Source organism: Mesocricetus auratus, unplaced genomic scaffold, assembly GCF_017639785.1.
Source record: "Mesocricetus auratus isolate SY011 unplaced genomic scaffold, BCM_Maur_2.0 Super-Scaffold_100011, whole genome shotgun sequence".
NCBI lineage: Eukaryota > Metazoa > Chordata > Mammalia > Rodentia > Cricetidae > Mesocricetus > Mesocricetus auratus.
Window position 1 is genome coordinate 71,887,363 of NW_024429195.1, and position 18,060 is coordinate 71,905,422.

The 18,060-nt window shown below is 38.2% G+C and overlaps 1 protein-coding gene across 1 annotated transcript in view; it reads right to left on the reverse strand.

The window, feature by feature from the left end:
• Positions 1 to 18,060, reverse strand: part of Eea1 (early endosome antigen 1) — a 103,889-nt gene that overhangs the window by 17,584 nt on the left and 68,245 nt on the right. The window contains exons 11-20 of the mRNA XM_013111903.3: positions 17,203 to 17,541; positions 16,098 to 16,247; positions 15,019 to 15,138; positions 10,306 to 10,509; positions 7,777 to 7,977; positions 6,038 to 6,151; positions 5,140 to 5,295; positions 3,039 to 3,178; positions 890 to 1,220; positions 633 to 734 (exon numbers count right to left, since the gene is read on the reverse strand). Coding sequence (XP_012967357.1) covers positions 633 to 734; positions 890 to 1,220; positions 3,039 to 3,178; positions 5,140 to 5,295; positions 6,038 to 6,151; positions 7,777 to 7,977; positions 10,306 to 10,509; positions 15,019 to 15,138; positions 16,098 to 16,247; positions 17,203 to 17,541 — 1,857 coding nt within the window. The remainder of the gene's footprint in view (positions 1 to 632; positions 735 to 889; positions 1,221 to 3,038; positions 3,179 to 5,139; positions 5,296 to 6,037; positions 6,152 to 7,776; positions 7,978 to 10,305; positions 10,510 to 15,018; positions 15,139 to 16,097; positions 16,248 to 17,202; positions 17,542 to 18,060) is intronic.

Genomic DNA, 18,060 nt, shown 5'->3' on the forward strand with positions numbered 1-18,060 from the left:
ACACTGGCCTGTGGACAAGCCTGTGTGTGTGCATCTTCCTGACTGAGGGTGCATGTGAGTGGGCCCAGCCCACGGTGGGCTCTGCCACCCCTAGACAGGTGGTCCTCAGCATACAGGAAGCTAGCTGAGCAAACTTCTGGGAAGCAACTAGTGAAGAGCCTTTCTCCACAGTCTCTACTTGAGTTCCTGCCTTGGCTTCCCTCTAGGATGGGCTCTAATCTGGACATGTGAAACCAAATGAATCTTTTCCTGCCAACTCTGTATTTGCTCAGTGTTTGATCACAGCAATAAAAAAGAAAATTAGGGCCATCTATGAAATAAGTCATGTTTAAGAAGCTATTATTTTATCAACTATAACATTCTTTAACCCTATCTAATTAAAGCCCTCATGGCTAGTTGATTCTATTTTCTCCTTTTCTTACTTATATTCCCACATTTGGCCTTTGCATTTTAAATGAGTTTAAATCTTGTGAGTAGTAAGTAGAACACAAATAACAATTTTAAAATAAACATATGAGCCATTATGTTTTAGAGAAATAAAACACTCCCTTGATTTCCGTATCAGGATAAAAGCAACTGGAAAGTACAAAGGCCTCTTGTACTTCACATATTTATAGTAAAGAAAACCGTACCTCTTTCTCTTTTTCAAGTGACTTCTTCAGTTCATTCTGCTCCTTGAGCGTACTTTCTGTCTGTACTTGGAGCTGATGCTTTAGTTCTTTACAAACTTTTTCCTAAGTAAGGAACATTACACAGAAAATGTCTGTAGTAACTTACAAGTGGCTTAAGAGTTTAGAAGGAAATAGACCCTAACCCCCCAACACATACCAGTGGGGCATCTTAATAAGGGAATGACTTCTGCCTAAGAAAGTAAATGTAAAGAACTAACCAACTCTAATATAGCAGCTTTTCCTTTCTCGTTCTCCTTCTCGAATTCACTTTTGGAGTTCTTGAGAGAATCAGAAACTTGCGACAATTTCTCTTTTGCTGTTGAAAGCTCTGCCACCAGAGCTTCTTTCTGCGCCTCCACTGTCTTCAGGTCTGTGGCTGTCGCCTGGATTCGCTCATTCAGCTCTTTCTGCTGCCTCTCTGCATCGTGACTTAACTTTTCAAATTCTTGCTTCAAGATAACTTTTTCTTCCTCTTTCTTGGTAAGAGTTTGTGTAATATTTTCAAGGGCTTCGGATTTATTCTGCAGATCCAATTTCGTACTTGATACTCTGGGTATTAAAAAAAGAATTTTTTAAAATAGAAAATTTACCATTCAAAAATGTTCCTATGTGATTACCAAGTCTTGAATGTTTTATATATCTCAGAAGAAACAATTTAAATAACCAGGAAATTAAGAAAATGTTTAATTCTCTAAAATATAATGGTTCATACATTTATTTTTAAATTGCTATTTGTGGGGCTGAAGAAATAGATGCCTTAGTGGTTAAGAGCACTGGATGTTCTCCCAGAGTACCTGGGTTCAATTCCCAGCAATGACACAGCAGCTCACAACTGTCTGTAACTCCACCTACAGGGGATCTGATACCCTTGCACAGACATACATGCAGGCAAAATACCAATAAAGTAAAAATAAATAAACCATTAAAAAAGAATACTGTATACATAGTAAACAAAACTTTTTTTAAAAATGTTATTTGTGTTCTACTTATCTCTAACAAAATTTAAAACCATGAAAATTACCTTAAAACATTTCATCAGATGAACATGATTTCCTTAGCAAGGGCCAAACTATTTATACTTTCTAACTTAATCCAGTCCTGACCACCACAGTAGGTCATCAGAGAAATTCAGATAATAAATAAATCCTAGACAGTCTACAACAACCAGCAAAGGTTTTCCAGTGCCCTAAAGAACCTAGTCATGCACAGTTATGCATCTTCCCTTAAAGATATAAACATTTTATGTTGAAGAATCTGAATCTCAAATCATTTAAACATAATATAGTAAGGTATTTTTAAAGGAATCAATTTTCTTCAAAAAATAAAGACAAATGATTTATCTAACTCCAAATATATCAGACTATAAAGGGATTTCCTATCATTGACCCTTTAATACAGATTTTTATTGCAAGAATGAATAAGCTACATCACCAGGAAGTGAAAATCCAGCTTTAAGAATGTACACTGATTGTGGAGTTTTCCTTCCGCTCAATGCATGCTGCTTATTGATTGCCTGATTGACTGACTGAGTGAATGACTGTCAACTCAACACAAACTAACTGACTAGTGGGTAGGCCTGCCTATGGTGCACTTCTTTGACTGATATATGAAGGCTTAGCCCACTGTGGGCAGTGCTAGTCCTGGGCGGGTGGTCCTGAGTCTGAAGAAATAAGATGAGCAAGCCATGGGACAAGCCAGTAAGCAGCACCCTTCTGTGCCTTCTGCTTCAGTTCCTGCCTCCAGGATCCTGCCTTGACCTCTAGTCCTGGTTCCCTTTGATGATGTACTCTAACCCGTAAGATGTAATAAACCTTTTCCTCTCCAAACTCTTGAGTGTTTCATCACAGCAAGAGAAAGCAAATTAAGCACTCAATAACATCAAAGCTGAAAACATTCACTACAAAGTTAAAAAGAAAAATTATTCCTAATGAGTAAAACCCATTCTGTACTTAGTATAGTATCACAGATCAGAAACATGACTGTTCTTAAATGACACATATACACATTCCAGTATTTAAAATTTTATATTAACTATTTCAAACTGGTGAACAGCTCGAAATGAATGCTCAAGAGAAACAGCTACCATATCACTGCTGAAAAGTGACTCAACCAAACTTTACAGAACTAAGTAAACAATGGAAAATGATATTAATTTTAAGTAATAATAGCTTTATTTTTCATTGACATTAACTTTAGTAGTATATAAAACCACGCACGCACATGCGCACGCGCACGCACACACACGCACACACACACACACACACACACACACACACACGCACACACACACATGCACAGGCACACTGGCGTCTCTAAGAACAGTGAGAGCACACAGACCCCAGGGTATGGAGTGGACAGTCAGCTTACATTTCCTTCTCCTCTTCAAGCTGTTTACTCAGCTCTGCGGTTCTCAGCTCGAGGTCTGTGGTCAGCTGCCTCTGCTGCTGTAGACTCTGCAAAGCCTGCTCTTTGCTTGCTTTAACTTCTAGGGCATCGGCTTCTAATTTCTGTGGGTAAAGTACAGCATGCCCTTGAATTTGACAATATCTAACCTACTATTAAATTATAACATTTGGACTGCATTCAAATTGTTATTAACAAAATAGCTACATTTACAGAAACCCTTTCTGACACCATACCAAATGAGGAAGTTGTTCTGCTTAAAATCTGTCAGAGAATCTAGAATAGGCACTTTATATAAGTCAGCAGTTATTTTTAAAATTAACTATAAGAATCAACTTATACGTAAATATTTATTTTAAAAGCAAAAGTTTGGTAATTCAAGTCTGAAAAAAAAAAAACAAAGTAACAGGTCATTCCTGTACCTACTTAAAATACATTACCTGTGCATATGCAGCTAACATCCATGAATAACAAGATGCTTAACATAAAAATAAATGAATTAGTTGAGTAGTCCTTGAACTGACATCTACTGATCCTAAATATACAGCACCTAAAATTCTTGACTTTGCTTAATTAGTGTCTTATTAGATTTTTGTCACTGCTCTTTGTAGTGTACCAGGCAGCTCATATATAGTAATATGCATCGGATTTTTCAAATTTATAAAATCAAAGTACTACACATAGGTTTAAATGGCAGAAACATGCTTTCTATTATCTCTTGCTGTGTATTTATGTGTGCATGTTCATGTGTATACCTTTGGGGAGTGTGTGCATGTGGAAGACACATGTCAAAACTGGGTGTCTTTTTAATTCTCCATCCTATTTTCTGAGGCAGGGCTGATCATTAAACCAGAAGCTTTCAGATGCAGCTAGGCTGTCCAAGCAGTAAGTCCAGGGGTCCTTCTTTCTCTGCCTGCCCAGCATAAACTTCACAGGCCCTTTCTGTCATGTCTGGCATGTTACAGGGACACCATGTCTCCAAGCTCAGGTCCTCATGCTTACACGGCAGGACTTTACTGAGGACTTTACTGACTCAATCATTTCCCCAGCCCCCATTTAATTATTTTCTTAAACGAAACATAAAACATAGACATTACATGTGCCAATGGGGTACCTAATATCACGCTTAAATTGAGTTACACATATATCTTCGTTTGCCTTTTCTCTGTGTTTAAAACTTTCAAAAATCATTTTCTAGCTTTCTGAAATGTACAGTGTAAGGTGTTATCTAAAAATCATGTGTCATGTGATAGCACCCCAGAAATTCTTGTTCCAATTACAACTATTTTAGAAAGGTTCCCAAATAAGAGTTCTTTCTGCTCACTTTTCTGTAACACATTATTACCTATTCCTTTCAACCACATCTAATTTGTCATTATGACTACCATTGGCATTAAAAAAAAACATAAACAGAACTGTAGAGCTGTAGTCATTCTCTCATATTATACTGTATAGATGTTCATGGAAAACAGTCACCTCATAACCCTGTAATCATATATCAATCTTCAACTGATTATGGAAGTGCAGGTAACAGGAAATCTAAGGATATTTTGTGTAAGTGTTGATAATTCTAAATTTAAGTTTTTCTCTGATATGTCTAATTATCTCATCTTTTTAGTAAATCAGCACCTCACTTAGAATTATCTTAAGGTAAGGTTCAGCTTATAATGGTTTAAATGCATTACTAAATTAGAAGCAAAATCCAAAAGTAGCATAAAAAGAAAAATGTCACCATACATGATATTGTATTGGAATAATATGTAGGGAAATGGGAAATCAAAGGGGAGAAGAACTTCTAGACCATCAGAGTTATATGGTTTGGTGTCTCCTGAAAATGGCTTACCCTTTCCAATAAAACCAGCACCATGTTAATTGTTATTTATAAAAGTCAACCATCAATGAAGGAATGGAAAATAAGAATGGAGTTCAAGATTAACTGATAAAGTCACTGTTGGAGTCTCACCACTTCACCTTTCTCTGCCACTTAAGTCTGACTCTGGGAAGTCTTCAGACTCCAAAGCTGCTGAGTAGGAAATACAACAAATTAAACTGTTTGTATACAAACCCTAATTTGGCCTTCTAATTCTTCAGCTTTCTGTTCTAAAGAGAGGTTTTTCTCCCTGTACTCCTTTAGATGGCTCTCCAGCTGATTGCAGTGCTCCTGCTTCTCCTGTAACTTTGCAGTGGCCTGGTCCAGCTGCACAGTGACCTTATTTAACTCCTGCAGAAAAGCACATTTAAAGAAAAGTTGTAGCACCCTGATATTCAGCCAGAGTGAAACTGAAAACTCCTATTTCATATAATAAAACATTCTACCTAAGGAGAAAGACTGAATTAGAGTAAAGGGTAAATATAGGAAATGGTTTTGCTTTTAGAATTTGATACACTTGTGAATTTCTTTTTAAAATGGGCCTGGAACGCCAGTATTATTTTAATGAGTATATTCTAAAAGGGAAGGAAGGCTACCAGCACTTTGACAGTAACCCTAAAGCACAAGCTTCTAAGAAGCTTGTCATCTAAACGTCCTCACCTCTCCTACAGCCAAGACAATGAGTGCCTCTTAGACCTGGGAGAGAAAACAGCATCATTTCCTCCTTCTCAGTGGCAAGTACATCTGAGTCACTTCCCCAACCATTGGTTCCTGATGTGAAAAGGCAACAATCCCATACTTGAAAGTAATATTTCATCTCTTACTATGGTCTAGGCTACGTAGGACACACAATACAATATTTGGAAACCCAACCACACCTGCACACTAGTTTTATTTTAAAAAAATAGATGATATTTTTATATTCATCTCTCTGGCTCCTTAGTACCCCACTCAACTGATTCTAAAAACTGTGAAAAAGAGGGTTTGAAAGCCTATCACAAGATTATAGAAAGCCAGTCACCATTTTAACAAGTCAGCAACTAATTTAACTACAAAACAGGAGGCTATACTGTGATAATACCAGGTCCCCTACCTGTTGTTTATCTTGTAGTGCATTTTGAGCTGTGTCCAAATGATTCTGAAGATCCGCTCTCTGAGCAGTTTTTGCTGCTTCTGCTGATAGTAACAATTCAGTTTTGGCTTTAATCTGAAACACAATTTGCAAATTACTGAACTCCATATTTAAGACACATTAGTTTTGTCACAAAACTATTCAAAAATTAGGTTCTTTAGTAGAAAAGTGATAGCTGAGACACTGAAAAATACATATGTGAAAATCTCCCAAACAGAAGCAGGAAAGGGAGAAGGTAATGGTTAGATAACAAAACGAGCTCTTCCTCTGTGACACCAACACATCATGGTGTGCCCCTTTGTGAGGGGAAAAAATGGTTCCAGGACTGGAAATACAGGTCTGAGACCCAACAGCTAAGAGGCAAAAGGACTGTGAGTTCCAGTCCATGCTACGTGCTTAGACACTATCTTTAAAAGCCAAATAAACTGTATACTTTTCTTTCCTGGGGGAGACCAGAAAGAAATGTCAAAGTTTATCAGTGTCACAATAAACTAAACTATGCCATAGAAAATGATGGCTCCTTAAATCAAGTACTTCAACATGGAGCCCAAACAATAAAATAAGCCAGAAGTATGTTTAAAATTCATTATTTCCAGATAACTTCTCATAAAGTTTTATTTTTGATTATCATTAAAAGCCTACAAATTACACATTTAAAACCTCAGGCTTTCCACAATAAGTTTTGAAACAGTCAAATGAGCTAAAAGTTGTGCCTTCTTTATAAAAAGTGACATTTATAAGCACAATTCATCTCTATTAAGAAAAGCAAAAAGTAGAAAAATATTAATACATCTGAAATTAAAATATTTTTAGAATAGTTAAAATGATACTCATTTAACTTTAGTGAGCATAAAAAATTTAAAATACACAATAACCATAATTTCAAGCAGAAAGGAAAATCTTCTCCAAATATTTCTCAGTAACTCAATACTTGATCTTCACAGAAATAATGTTTGATAAGGTATATCTCTTTTTTTTTTTTTGGTTTTTCGAGACAGGGTTTCTCTGTGGCTTTGGAGACTGTCCTAGAACTAGCTCTTGTAGACCAGGCTGGTCTCTCTATTTTGAGTTCAAAGTGAAAAGTCAAGAAATCTACACTTTAAGAACAGGAAGTAAACATTCACTAACAAACATATACCAGACTGTGAAGAACTTATTTTTGTGTAAATCAGCTTCATTTACATGTAGCAGTTTATCTTTACGAGGAACTTAAAATTCATGAAATGTTCCAAAATAAATGTAACATATTTTCTAAAGTCATATAATATGTGAAGATTTGAGGGAAATGATTAATAGCTCCACTATTATCTCAGAAGGGTCCAATGGCAAAACAAACAACCATCTCCAGTCCCTTCGAATGCATGAAGATCAGAGATCCTGCCATTGCTGCAAGCTGCACTTACAACAGTAAGGCACCAATAGCAGACTGGGACACTGAATGTGCTACTTTACCCTCACACTGTGCTGACCATCCTACGGGGAAGTACCTTGGAAGGAGGAATCAAAAGTTACATTACAGAAATCACCTTTGCATAGGGAGAAAGAACAAAAAATACCTGTGGACACAGGAAACCTCAAGAAACTATGTAATTTAATTTGTATTCTCATTTTCCACTGACAGGTAAAGAGAAAAGAACGTGCACCATGTATGGTTTACAACTGATGCTCTATGCACACGCACGAGTTAAACAACGCATTACCTGTACGTCAAGCTGAGAGACCTTCTCCTTGCTTTCATTTAACTGACTGCTTAGTTCATTGATGTTGGTTTCTAGGGAAAGAACTCGGTCTTGTGCAGCTCGAAGATGTGCCTTCTGTTCCTGTACCTGATCATGCAAATTCTCCTCAGCCTGTTTGTGGCTTTCCGACTGATTCTTCAGCTTCTCCATTATTTGAATCAGCTATTACATATGCAAGAGTGTAATTACAAAGTTTGAAAATCACAGCAAAAATGAAGAAACTCAAATTTAAGCATCATCAGAATACTGAACTGCTCTATAATAAGTAATTTCAAGTTTTTTTAGTAAAAATATTCATCTTTCTTAACAAGTCAATCTAATATCCCAAATCATAAGAACATTAAATTCAGATATATTATTTTTAAATTCCTATTCAGTTAAAATTTACACACAATAAAATTCATCTAATGTAAGTATAAAAACCTGAGATTTGACAAAGGTGTACACTCATTACATTTTTAACACAATCAAGGTAAAGAATAGCTTCATTACACAAACTATTTTCACATGTACCTTGCAATATCTTTCTGTCCAGAACTCCCCACTGATCTGATTAACAAAGAATTCCTTGTACACTGCAGGTGTCTCCAAGTTGTCAGACAAATTATATGTTTTTATTTACTTTTGCAATGTTATCTTTTCAAAACCATCCATTTTTAAAATTTAGGTGAAATCCAATCCATCTGATATTTTTCACATGCATGGGATTTGAGTCTTTAAGTCTTTCTACTCTAGTAGATCTTCCCCGCTGGAGCTCATTGGTCTTTGCTAACCTAGAAGACTGCCTCAGCTTCATTTGGAATGTTTTCAACCATTTCATTTTATGTTCACTAATTTCTTTCTGTCAATTCTCAATTCAAGTAACTATTTTATCTTTAGCAGCTCTCCATGGGTGTTTTGTGTCATTCCCACTCCTCCTGTCATATTAAGGTTTGTACTTTACGCCCATAGGCACAAGGGGGTACTTAAAGTATTCATCTGGTGATTCCACCATGTTTCATTTCAGGATCTGTTTCCACCACGGTTTTTACTGTTGCTGTTTTGTTTTGTTTTTAAGCACAAGACTAATTTTATTAGAATGTAAGAGAAAAGTATAATATAAACTAGGTGAAGATCCCAGCAACCACCAGAAGATAACAGAGAGACTCACGCCTTTCAGACAGCTCACCATGAAAGAAAGAAGCGCTCTCAAGAGCGGAAGTGAACTAAAGAGCTGTGGAAGGAACCTCAAGGCCTCCACTGGATGATCTTCTACTGATGAAGGCTCACACTCCCCTGATGCTTCACATATCCAGTAACCTTTGGTCATTTATTGTAACCAATCAGAATTGTGCTGTCTTCTTTCAAAGAATGCTGTGTTTTGTTCCAGCAGTAGGTAATGCATTTGTGGCTCACATGGGCCCTATCAGGATTCAGCTTTCCCTTCTGTTAGAAGCAGCCTATAGGAGCTTTTACTCTCTTTATATTTACTTCTCATGTAAGGTGTGGTATGTCTGGTGACCTTCATCTCTGACTGGCTATGCTTGAAGATCTTTTGTGAGCTCCAGTTCACTGTCTAAGTACAAAACTTAGAATTCAACCAAAGCCCCCAGCAGACCCCTAGTGAGATTTGTGAGGCTTTTCTCTATAAAGCTAATTATGACCTCATACTTAGCCATGCAAATTAAGCTGCCTTAACCTCCATGAAGCTCCCTAACCTACATTCATCAGTTTAAATACATTACCAAAATATAAATAACTGTTGAGTTTGAAATATTACATAATACTCAGTAATAGCTAATATTTGATTACTACATTTAACTTACTAATTTGTTACTTATTTCTATTTTTAAATACCACAAAGGTCAGGAGACAAATATGTAGCATCAGTCACATCTCTACTTTTCCAGGGACCTAGGTGAAGTGATTTAACTGTTGTCACACTATAGCACAAATAATAAAAACCCAGAAACAGATATTGGGGTTCAAGCTGAAGATCAGGATAGCAAAACAGTCAGCCACTAGCTCTTACCTCCAAAAGGGAGATCCTGTCTCCAAGAAGCCTCAGAGTGGCTGGAGACTGAATGCTGCATGAGACCCCAAGCTCCTGTCTTATATTCTTCTCTAGTGCTGGGATTAAAGCTATACACCATCACTGCCCAGCCTCTGTGGCTAACTGGTGTGGCTGCTGGGATTAAAGGTGTGTGCCCCTACTGCCTGGCCTCTATAGCTTTGCCTAGCTTTGCATTCTGATCTTCAGGCAAGCTTTATTAGATCATAAACAATGTATCACCACATCACACAGGCAGTAAAATACCTCCTGGGATATCTAAACATTGTACTGGCCTTCAACACACGGTGACCTACCTTGATGATAAATATGATGATATAAAAAATAACTTTTTAAAACAAAAAAAATCTAGGGTCATGAATTGTTTTTATAAAACATGTAATACAATCCACAGGGATTTCAGTAAAGTTTAGAACTATAATAACAGTTTACAAACGTACTTGCTGTTGTAGTGTATGGTTTTTCTCTTGCAACTGCTTAAGAACAGCAGTCTCTCCTTCACCAGCTTGGATTTTTGCATAAAGGTCCTCTCTTTCCTTTTCTAGTAAAGAAATATTTTCTTTACTCTTCTGCAGTAAAGCTTCAAGGTTCTGGATCTTCTGATCCTTATCACCAATCTGACGTAAGACTTGTTCCAAATCATTCTGTAAAGAATTAAAACCATTTTAAGGATGAAAGATTTCAATAGTTATTCTTTAAATGTGAAATGACTGATAATAATTTTAATCATCCAAAATGTTGGTCCTACATATTAAAAACTATTATACTATATTGTGGCAAATTAATTAAAGTAACCTATTTAATAACATAAATGAATTTAACAAACGTGCTTACATTACACTTCTCCTAATACTCACTCTGGCCTTACTGCCTACACTCTGATCCTTTTCAGACACTGGAACTTACTCAGTGGCTGCACCAAGTGCACTCCTATCTCGGAGCCTTTGCACTAACAATCTTGCTGTCTTCAATGCTTCCCTAGCAGCCAAACGACTCCCTCCCTCTTGTTCAATGTTCGCTCAGTTGTCACCTTCTACATCCAGCTGCCCTGACCATTACATTTCCAATACTCTATATGCTGTTTTTGTCACTGCATTTCATTTACCTCTAACACATTATAGCTTACTTACTTCTCTCATTTTTATTTACCTCCTTACTCCTCCCATTAGAACATAAATACCTTTATTATTCATTGATATATGTCCAAGACATATGACACAGAGGTTCTAAAATAAACACTGAGTGAAAACGACCACTGCAGCTGTGTAAGGTGGTACACACCTTTAATCCCAACACTTGGAAGCCAGAGGTAGTCGATCCCTGAGTTCAAGGCCAGCCTAGTCTACAGAGTACATTTTAGGACAGCCAGGGCTACACAAAGAAACTTTGTCTTCAGCCACTCTTCACCCCCCAAAAAAAATCATTGCACTCTCACACATGGACACTTATGCAAACTCACTTGTGTACCCAGAAGGACTCTTCTAAATCAACAAAGTCCTCTTCTTCCTAAATATTATGAAGAGCATCCTGAAACAGATCACATCCTCAACATCCACTTTCTATTAACTACCTGGCTCCAATGGTTTTAGCTCGGCCTCCCTCTTTTTAACAGTCAGGCAGTTTTGCCCAGAATAGAAGCCCTAGCTTTACAGTAGCTTATGTAATATCAATAACAAGTGGACAGCCAGCATTTTAACGATTTGTGTCAGTATTAAAACATTCAAATCAGTCACTTTCAAGTGTGCTTCTCATTCCTCTAAGCTTTGGCAGTGAAAAAGCACATTGCTGCTTGCTCTCAGTTTCTCTTCTGCCACTCACTCTTTTTTACTGTTTTTCTGGGATTCAAGTTCCAGGGTAGAGCTTTCTGCAGAGCTCACTGTTTCCATTCAGCACTGAAATCTGGTTTCCACTGAGCAGAGCAGACTCCATTTCCCCTTCTCTGTCTCTGCTCAGTCAGGCTATTCCACCAGCAAGGCAGAAGACTGACCCTTTCCTGCTTTTTCACCAGGTTTCTCTGTGTAGCTTTGTAGACAGGCTGATCTCACAGAGATCTGCCTGCCTCTGCCTCCCGAGTGATGGGACTAAAGGTGTGTGCCACCACTGCCCCGCTGCCATCACCCTCTTATAAGAGCCTTGTACTGGTTTGGAAGTATGCTATTTTTCTTTATTCTACCCTCTACTGTTATCTGTAAATTCCTATCCAATTCCCTGAAGACTTGAGACCAGACTTAGTCAAAACTAGTCTTAATCAAATTCAGTCTTAATCTCAATTTCTGCTCATTTTCTACAAAATATAAAACGCACACAGAATTAAGAACACAACCTCAACACCCACATCACCTTCATTCCGGGGCTGAACTCATTATATACTGTGATCACCCACACACAGAATTTTGTAACAGCCTGAAATTATGAAAGCTAAACAGTATGGCTGTCTTACTCTGACCACAGCTTCCTATCTTCCCATTCCATGACCTCATCTCCAATGCCAGTAACTTCAGTTTCTGGATGATTTACTGTAGCCTAGCTTTTCTTTCTAGACCTAATACATGGAAATAAACTATTCTTGCAGCCACATCCTCCATTTCCTGTCACCTTAAAATATCCCAGGCAACCTTACCCCACAAAATACCAGCTCTACTGTGATCTGTTTCTGCACTCCTGTATTTCTGAACATCTCTACAATAAAAGTGCAAATCTCCATAGATTCGTGCCACTAAAAGCGCCTGAGTTCCAATCTCCATTAAACAGTTAAAATCATCTTTTCAATCTTTTCTGTTGGAATTCTCCTAACTCCTCAAAGCTTCAGCATTCTCCCCAAACTCACAATCCCTGCCTGCCTGACACAGAGCTATTCTGTCTGCAATTATACCCTGATATGTAAAACTTCCATATATGAGCTACCTTGATTTCCTATTCTTTTCCCATTGCATTTAGTTCTTCAGACTTTTCCCATTCCCACGAGACTTTCCTTGGCCTGCACTGTGAGTACTGAATGAGAAACTAAGCAAGTTCATCTGAACCCTTTGCTCTCTCCTTGACAGAGAGTCAGCCTACCTGCAAAGTGAAAGCCTGTCATTTCCAGCTGGGTCTATATATCTACATGAATAAAATTAATTTGGAGACACCATAAGAAAGTCCTCTAGCTGTTGACATCTCTAAAAATTTTCATGCTCCATTTCTTTCCTACTCCCAACAGTAAAATCCCAGCATAACCTACAGTCACATAATCTAGTTTCTGTCTTCTCTCTAATGAAATCTCCTGTCTGGTGTTCATTCCATCTTCTCTATCCAAATTTCTCTTACCAAGGTCAGAGGCCTTCCTTCCTTCCTATTGACAAATCCAACAAGATCCTCAGTTTTCATTTAGTTTGGTACCCAGGTAAAAATGCTCAGCCTTCCTTGTCTTCTCTCTCAAGGTTCTACATCAGTCTATCAGCAAAGTGATCAGCTTCACCTAGACCACTGTATCTGACCACTTTTCACTATCTGTACTATTTACATTCCAGTCCAAATAACACGCCTTGTGTGAATTACTGTACTCTCCCAGCTAATTTCTATGCTTCTTTTAATGTTCTCTTCAGTCTACTCACAATACAGCAGCTATGAAAATCCTGAGAAGTCAGTTGGACCATGTCATTCCTTTTCTTAGAACCTTTATTTTCTAATTTTATTCAAAAAGACAAAAACAAAACTGAGACCTCGAAATTACCTGTGAAGTCCTACATGTTCTGAGCCGTGCATCCTCTGTGATCGTGTCCCTGTTAACTATTGTTGCTCACACCATTCCAACCAGCTCCTCCTGGTTCTGAGACTTACTGCTACCTCGGGAGTTTTTAACTCACCACTGATGGTCTTCTCCATGGTGCTGCCATAGCTCACACCCTCCCTTGCTTCAGGTTGTCTTCTCAGAGAAGCTGCACAACCCTAATACTTTCAGCCCTATGCATGCTTTCCAGCTTGGCCCTCCTTTTGTATATGACTACAGCACTTAGATAACTTTGCATTTGCTTGTTCACCTTGGTTATTGTTTGCCTCCCTCAGTAAACACTCCATAACAGCAGACAGCTTTGTGTATTTTACTTACTGCCATAAATAAATACAAATTAGTTCCTTGGCTGAGACCAGACATAATGCTGTTCACTAATAGAACAAAAGAAGTGATAAATGAATCCAGTGGTTTTTATCTCTATTTGTCTGACTCCTGTGCCACTTCAAACTCCGAAGGAAAGATTGCTTACTGCAGAAATAACTTATTGTCCCTACCCCAGACACCACAAAATTCCTATGCACATACCACTGACTGTGCTTTCCAGAGGGTAGGCACTGTGTCTCTTTATGTTCAGTACTAAGCAATTCCTGACACCCAGTGCTCAGAAATGGCCAATAAATGACAGAAAGAGGAATAAACAAATACAAAAGGCAAATTCACTCCAAACATGTATCCTGCTCTTACATAAAAAAACTAACTTCTCTTACTTCCTAAGCCATGTAATAATGTAATCTGTATTAATTTAACCCAATCAACTATATTTTCTATATCTATAAGTCCAGTGTTTAGGCAGTGTTAATAGGTAAGGATATGACCACTGAACACTACAATATATTGTAGAAGTATGAAATAGTGTGTGCATGAGTATGCACATGCATGCATTTACACACGCATGTGGAAGCCAGAAATCAACACTGGGAGTCTTCCTCTTTTACTTCTCCACTACATTTGTGAGACACGATCTCTCTTGGCTAATGACTGGCAGACCAGCATGCCCTCTACCTCTTCAGTGTGGGATTATGGGTGATTGCATGCTACCATGCATAGTTTTTCACTTGGGTAGCAGAGATATGAACCCAAATTTCATGAGTTGCTTTATGTTTGCACAGTCATCACTTTATCAGCTGGGTCATTCCCCAACTTTATACCTAGGCCATTTAATAGATAAATTTATTTGAATAATATGTGAATTATATATAAAACAAATGTGTTTGCAATAATTCTAAAGTACTTTGATTTTTTTCACAAAAATCAAAAGAAATAAGATTTTCTGACTATCACCAAAAGTACCTTCAAGCATTTGCACTACGCAGTTCTATCACAACAAAGAAAGAGGTTCTCTTCTGCGTTCGCTTGGAAAGTCATGTTGCAGTAGGCTCACCTGAGCTTCTCGGAGTTTGGCTGTAGTGCTCTGCTGAAGAGCTTGCTGCTCTTGGTGCTGTTGCTTTGATTTTTCTAACTGATGTTGCAGCTCGGTGGAATTTGTTACCTTTTCCTTCAACTTAAAAAACGTAGACTGTTAGTTGAGAATTTAAGACATAATGTGATCATTCATAAATATCTGGCACTAGGTCAATTCGAAAAAATAAATTCAAACCATATGGGAAACATCTTTAAAGCAGTTTCCCATTACTTATAGACTCTTAATTTCATGATTAAGAAGCCATCCTCTACTCATTAAATCTTATCCTAAGAAGAAAACAAATCTTTCTCCAGACTGGCATTAGTTCAGCATTGTAGTTTTGTATCCCAATAAGTTAAAGCAATTAATATGCAATTTATGTGTAATGATAATCTAAACCACAGTGTCTACATTTCTCTTACTTTTTAACAGTTATATTTGTGGCATACTAGGAAGGACTCCAATCTGCTACATATTTAAGACATTACCTCTAGTAGAAAATGTATAGCTGAATTAACAGATTTTAACCAGAGCATTTGTTCAATTCAAATGTAAGTCATAATTCAATCATAGTATTTCCTTTAACCACACAAGGTGCCACCTGAGTGACTACAGCTTCTTCTGAGGAAAAGGCTGATGAGATGGCCTGAAGGCATCTGTCTGTGGAGCTAGATCACATGTCCTATATGGCTATTTATGAAAACTGAAGTCCTCAGTGCATGTAAAAGCAACGTTTACACGCTGCTCATGATCCTCACCGGCTGTGTGTTGGTTTAGGAAGCAGTTCTTCCTGGGTATGAGAAGCACAGCAGCCTTGGGTAGGATCAGACCAAGAAGGCTTCCTGATGAAAGCTAAAAATGTACTTTGTGCATTTGCATTGAGAATTTGAGGACTGTAATAACAGTAAAACATACCAAATTTAAAATGTAGTAAATAAGTAGAATATTCTAACTGGGGAGAAATAAATGCTCCAATGTTAAATAAAGCAATTACACTTAAAGTTGCCGTGTTTAAGACACACCACGTCTAAACCGTGCACTTTCAGATGCTAGCTTACCTGCTCTTCCAAACGAGAGAGCTTGAGCTGTAGGTCAGCCACCTGCTGTTCTTTATCCATCAGCTTCTCACTTGAAAGCTGCCTCTGTTCCTTCAGCCTACCATGAGCTTCCCCTAGTTGGCGCTCCGTCTCCAGAAGTTTGCTATGTAACTTTAAGACAGAAACCAAGTATGCCTGTGCATGTGAGTGTAAACACACACAGTACCACCTACTTCACTGTGTTTCCACAGTTAACTGTACGCCACCTTTTCATTTTATATCCCGTCACACCTTATACTGCAGAATAACAAACTACAACTGAATTTTAATCACTTAAATTATTATAAATCACATAAAGTTAGGAGTAAGCATTGCATATTTCGTGCCTGTTTTATTTTCCCTTAAAAAACACAGGAGACTTGCGTTGGAGAGATGGCTCTGCAGTTTAAGAGCAGTGGTTGTTCTTCCAGAGGACCCTGGTTCGATTCCCAGCAGCTCACAACCATGTGTAACTCCAGTTCTATGGGATTTGACTTCCCTTTCTGGACTCTGCAGGTACCAGGCATGCATGTGCTAGCAAAAACTCACACACAAAATAATAATAAAGCCTCATCTCAAGCAATCCAAGAATTTTTAAGTGGCCGGGTGTTGGTGGCGCATGCCTTTGATCCCAGCACTTGGGAGGCAGAGGCCCGCAGACCCCTGTGAGTTCGAAGCCAGCCTGGTCTACAGAGTGAGTGCCAGGATAGGTTACACAGAGAAACCCTGTCTCAAAAAACCAAAAAGAATTTTTAAGTAAAGAATTGTGAACAATTTGAATGGACTGTAATAACTAAAACCTACTATAGACACCATACTGGACACCATTCTCAGCAATCTTGGTTAATTAATAAGCACTTCATGATGGTGTTGTATGTGAATGGTATCTCTGGATTTTTTGTTTGTCTGTTTGTTTGTTTTTTCTTAAGGGAAACTAAAGTGAAACGGAATGGGATCTAACACTACAGGTTTTAAGAGCCCAGCTGTAAGGAAGACCATCTTTTTTAAACAAGAACGGCTTCCTGGCGCATGGCCATCAGACTAGCGCGAGCGCGAGCAGGAGCTGCGGTGACTAAGCAGTGCTCACCTGGCTGACTTCCCCTTGCAGCTGGAGCCCATGCTGCTCCTTCTCTTCACGCTGCTGCTGCAGCTGCTTACACTCTGCCTTGAGCTGCTGCTGCCTGCTCTCCGCTTGCCGCAGCTCCTCTCTGAGCTTCTGAGCAGCCTCCGCCCTCTCACTGAGTTCCTCCTGGACCCTCTGCAGGGAGCCTTCAGAGGCAGCCAGCCTTGCCTGAAGCTGCTGACAGTCCAGGTCCCTCTGATGCAGGGTCGCCTGGACATTCTTTCTACTCACTGACTCTTCACTGTGCTTCTCCTCCAAGTGGGTGTAGTCCAGTTCTTTCTTCAGCAACTTTTCTGTCAAGTTCTGAAATGTCAATTTAAAACTTTGCATTTTAATACTCTAACTATTTCCGTTTCTCAAACTTTTGTCTTTGTAGCAGTAAAAGTGAAAATACTTTAGGAAAGAATTATGGAAATTTTATTATTGATCATCATGATTAAAATGGACCAATTCAATACAAAACTTACCAAGAAAATATTGTCATAACCTGAAAACACATATTTTGTATTCTTTGGGGAGGTATAAATGTGTTTATAGTCCTACTTCAGTTAAAACACTAGTGTGCTTCAAAGCTCTAAAGTGGGTTTCGAAGTTTCCAGGGTAGTGACCGCTTCAGCACAGAAGTGTCACCTGCCTTGCTAGTGTCTGACCCTACTGCTGCATTTTTTCATTCCTTCTGATAAAGACCATCTCTTTAGAGTTACAGTATAAAGTGAACTCAAATTTCTTTCTGGGTATATAAAGAAATGATCTAAAGATAATATTTATCTGTCTTGTATTTTATTTTATTCAAACCAGCAAAATAAACACAAAAATAACACC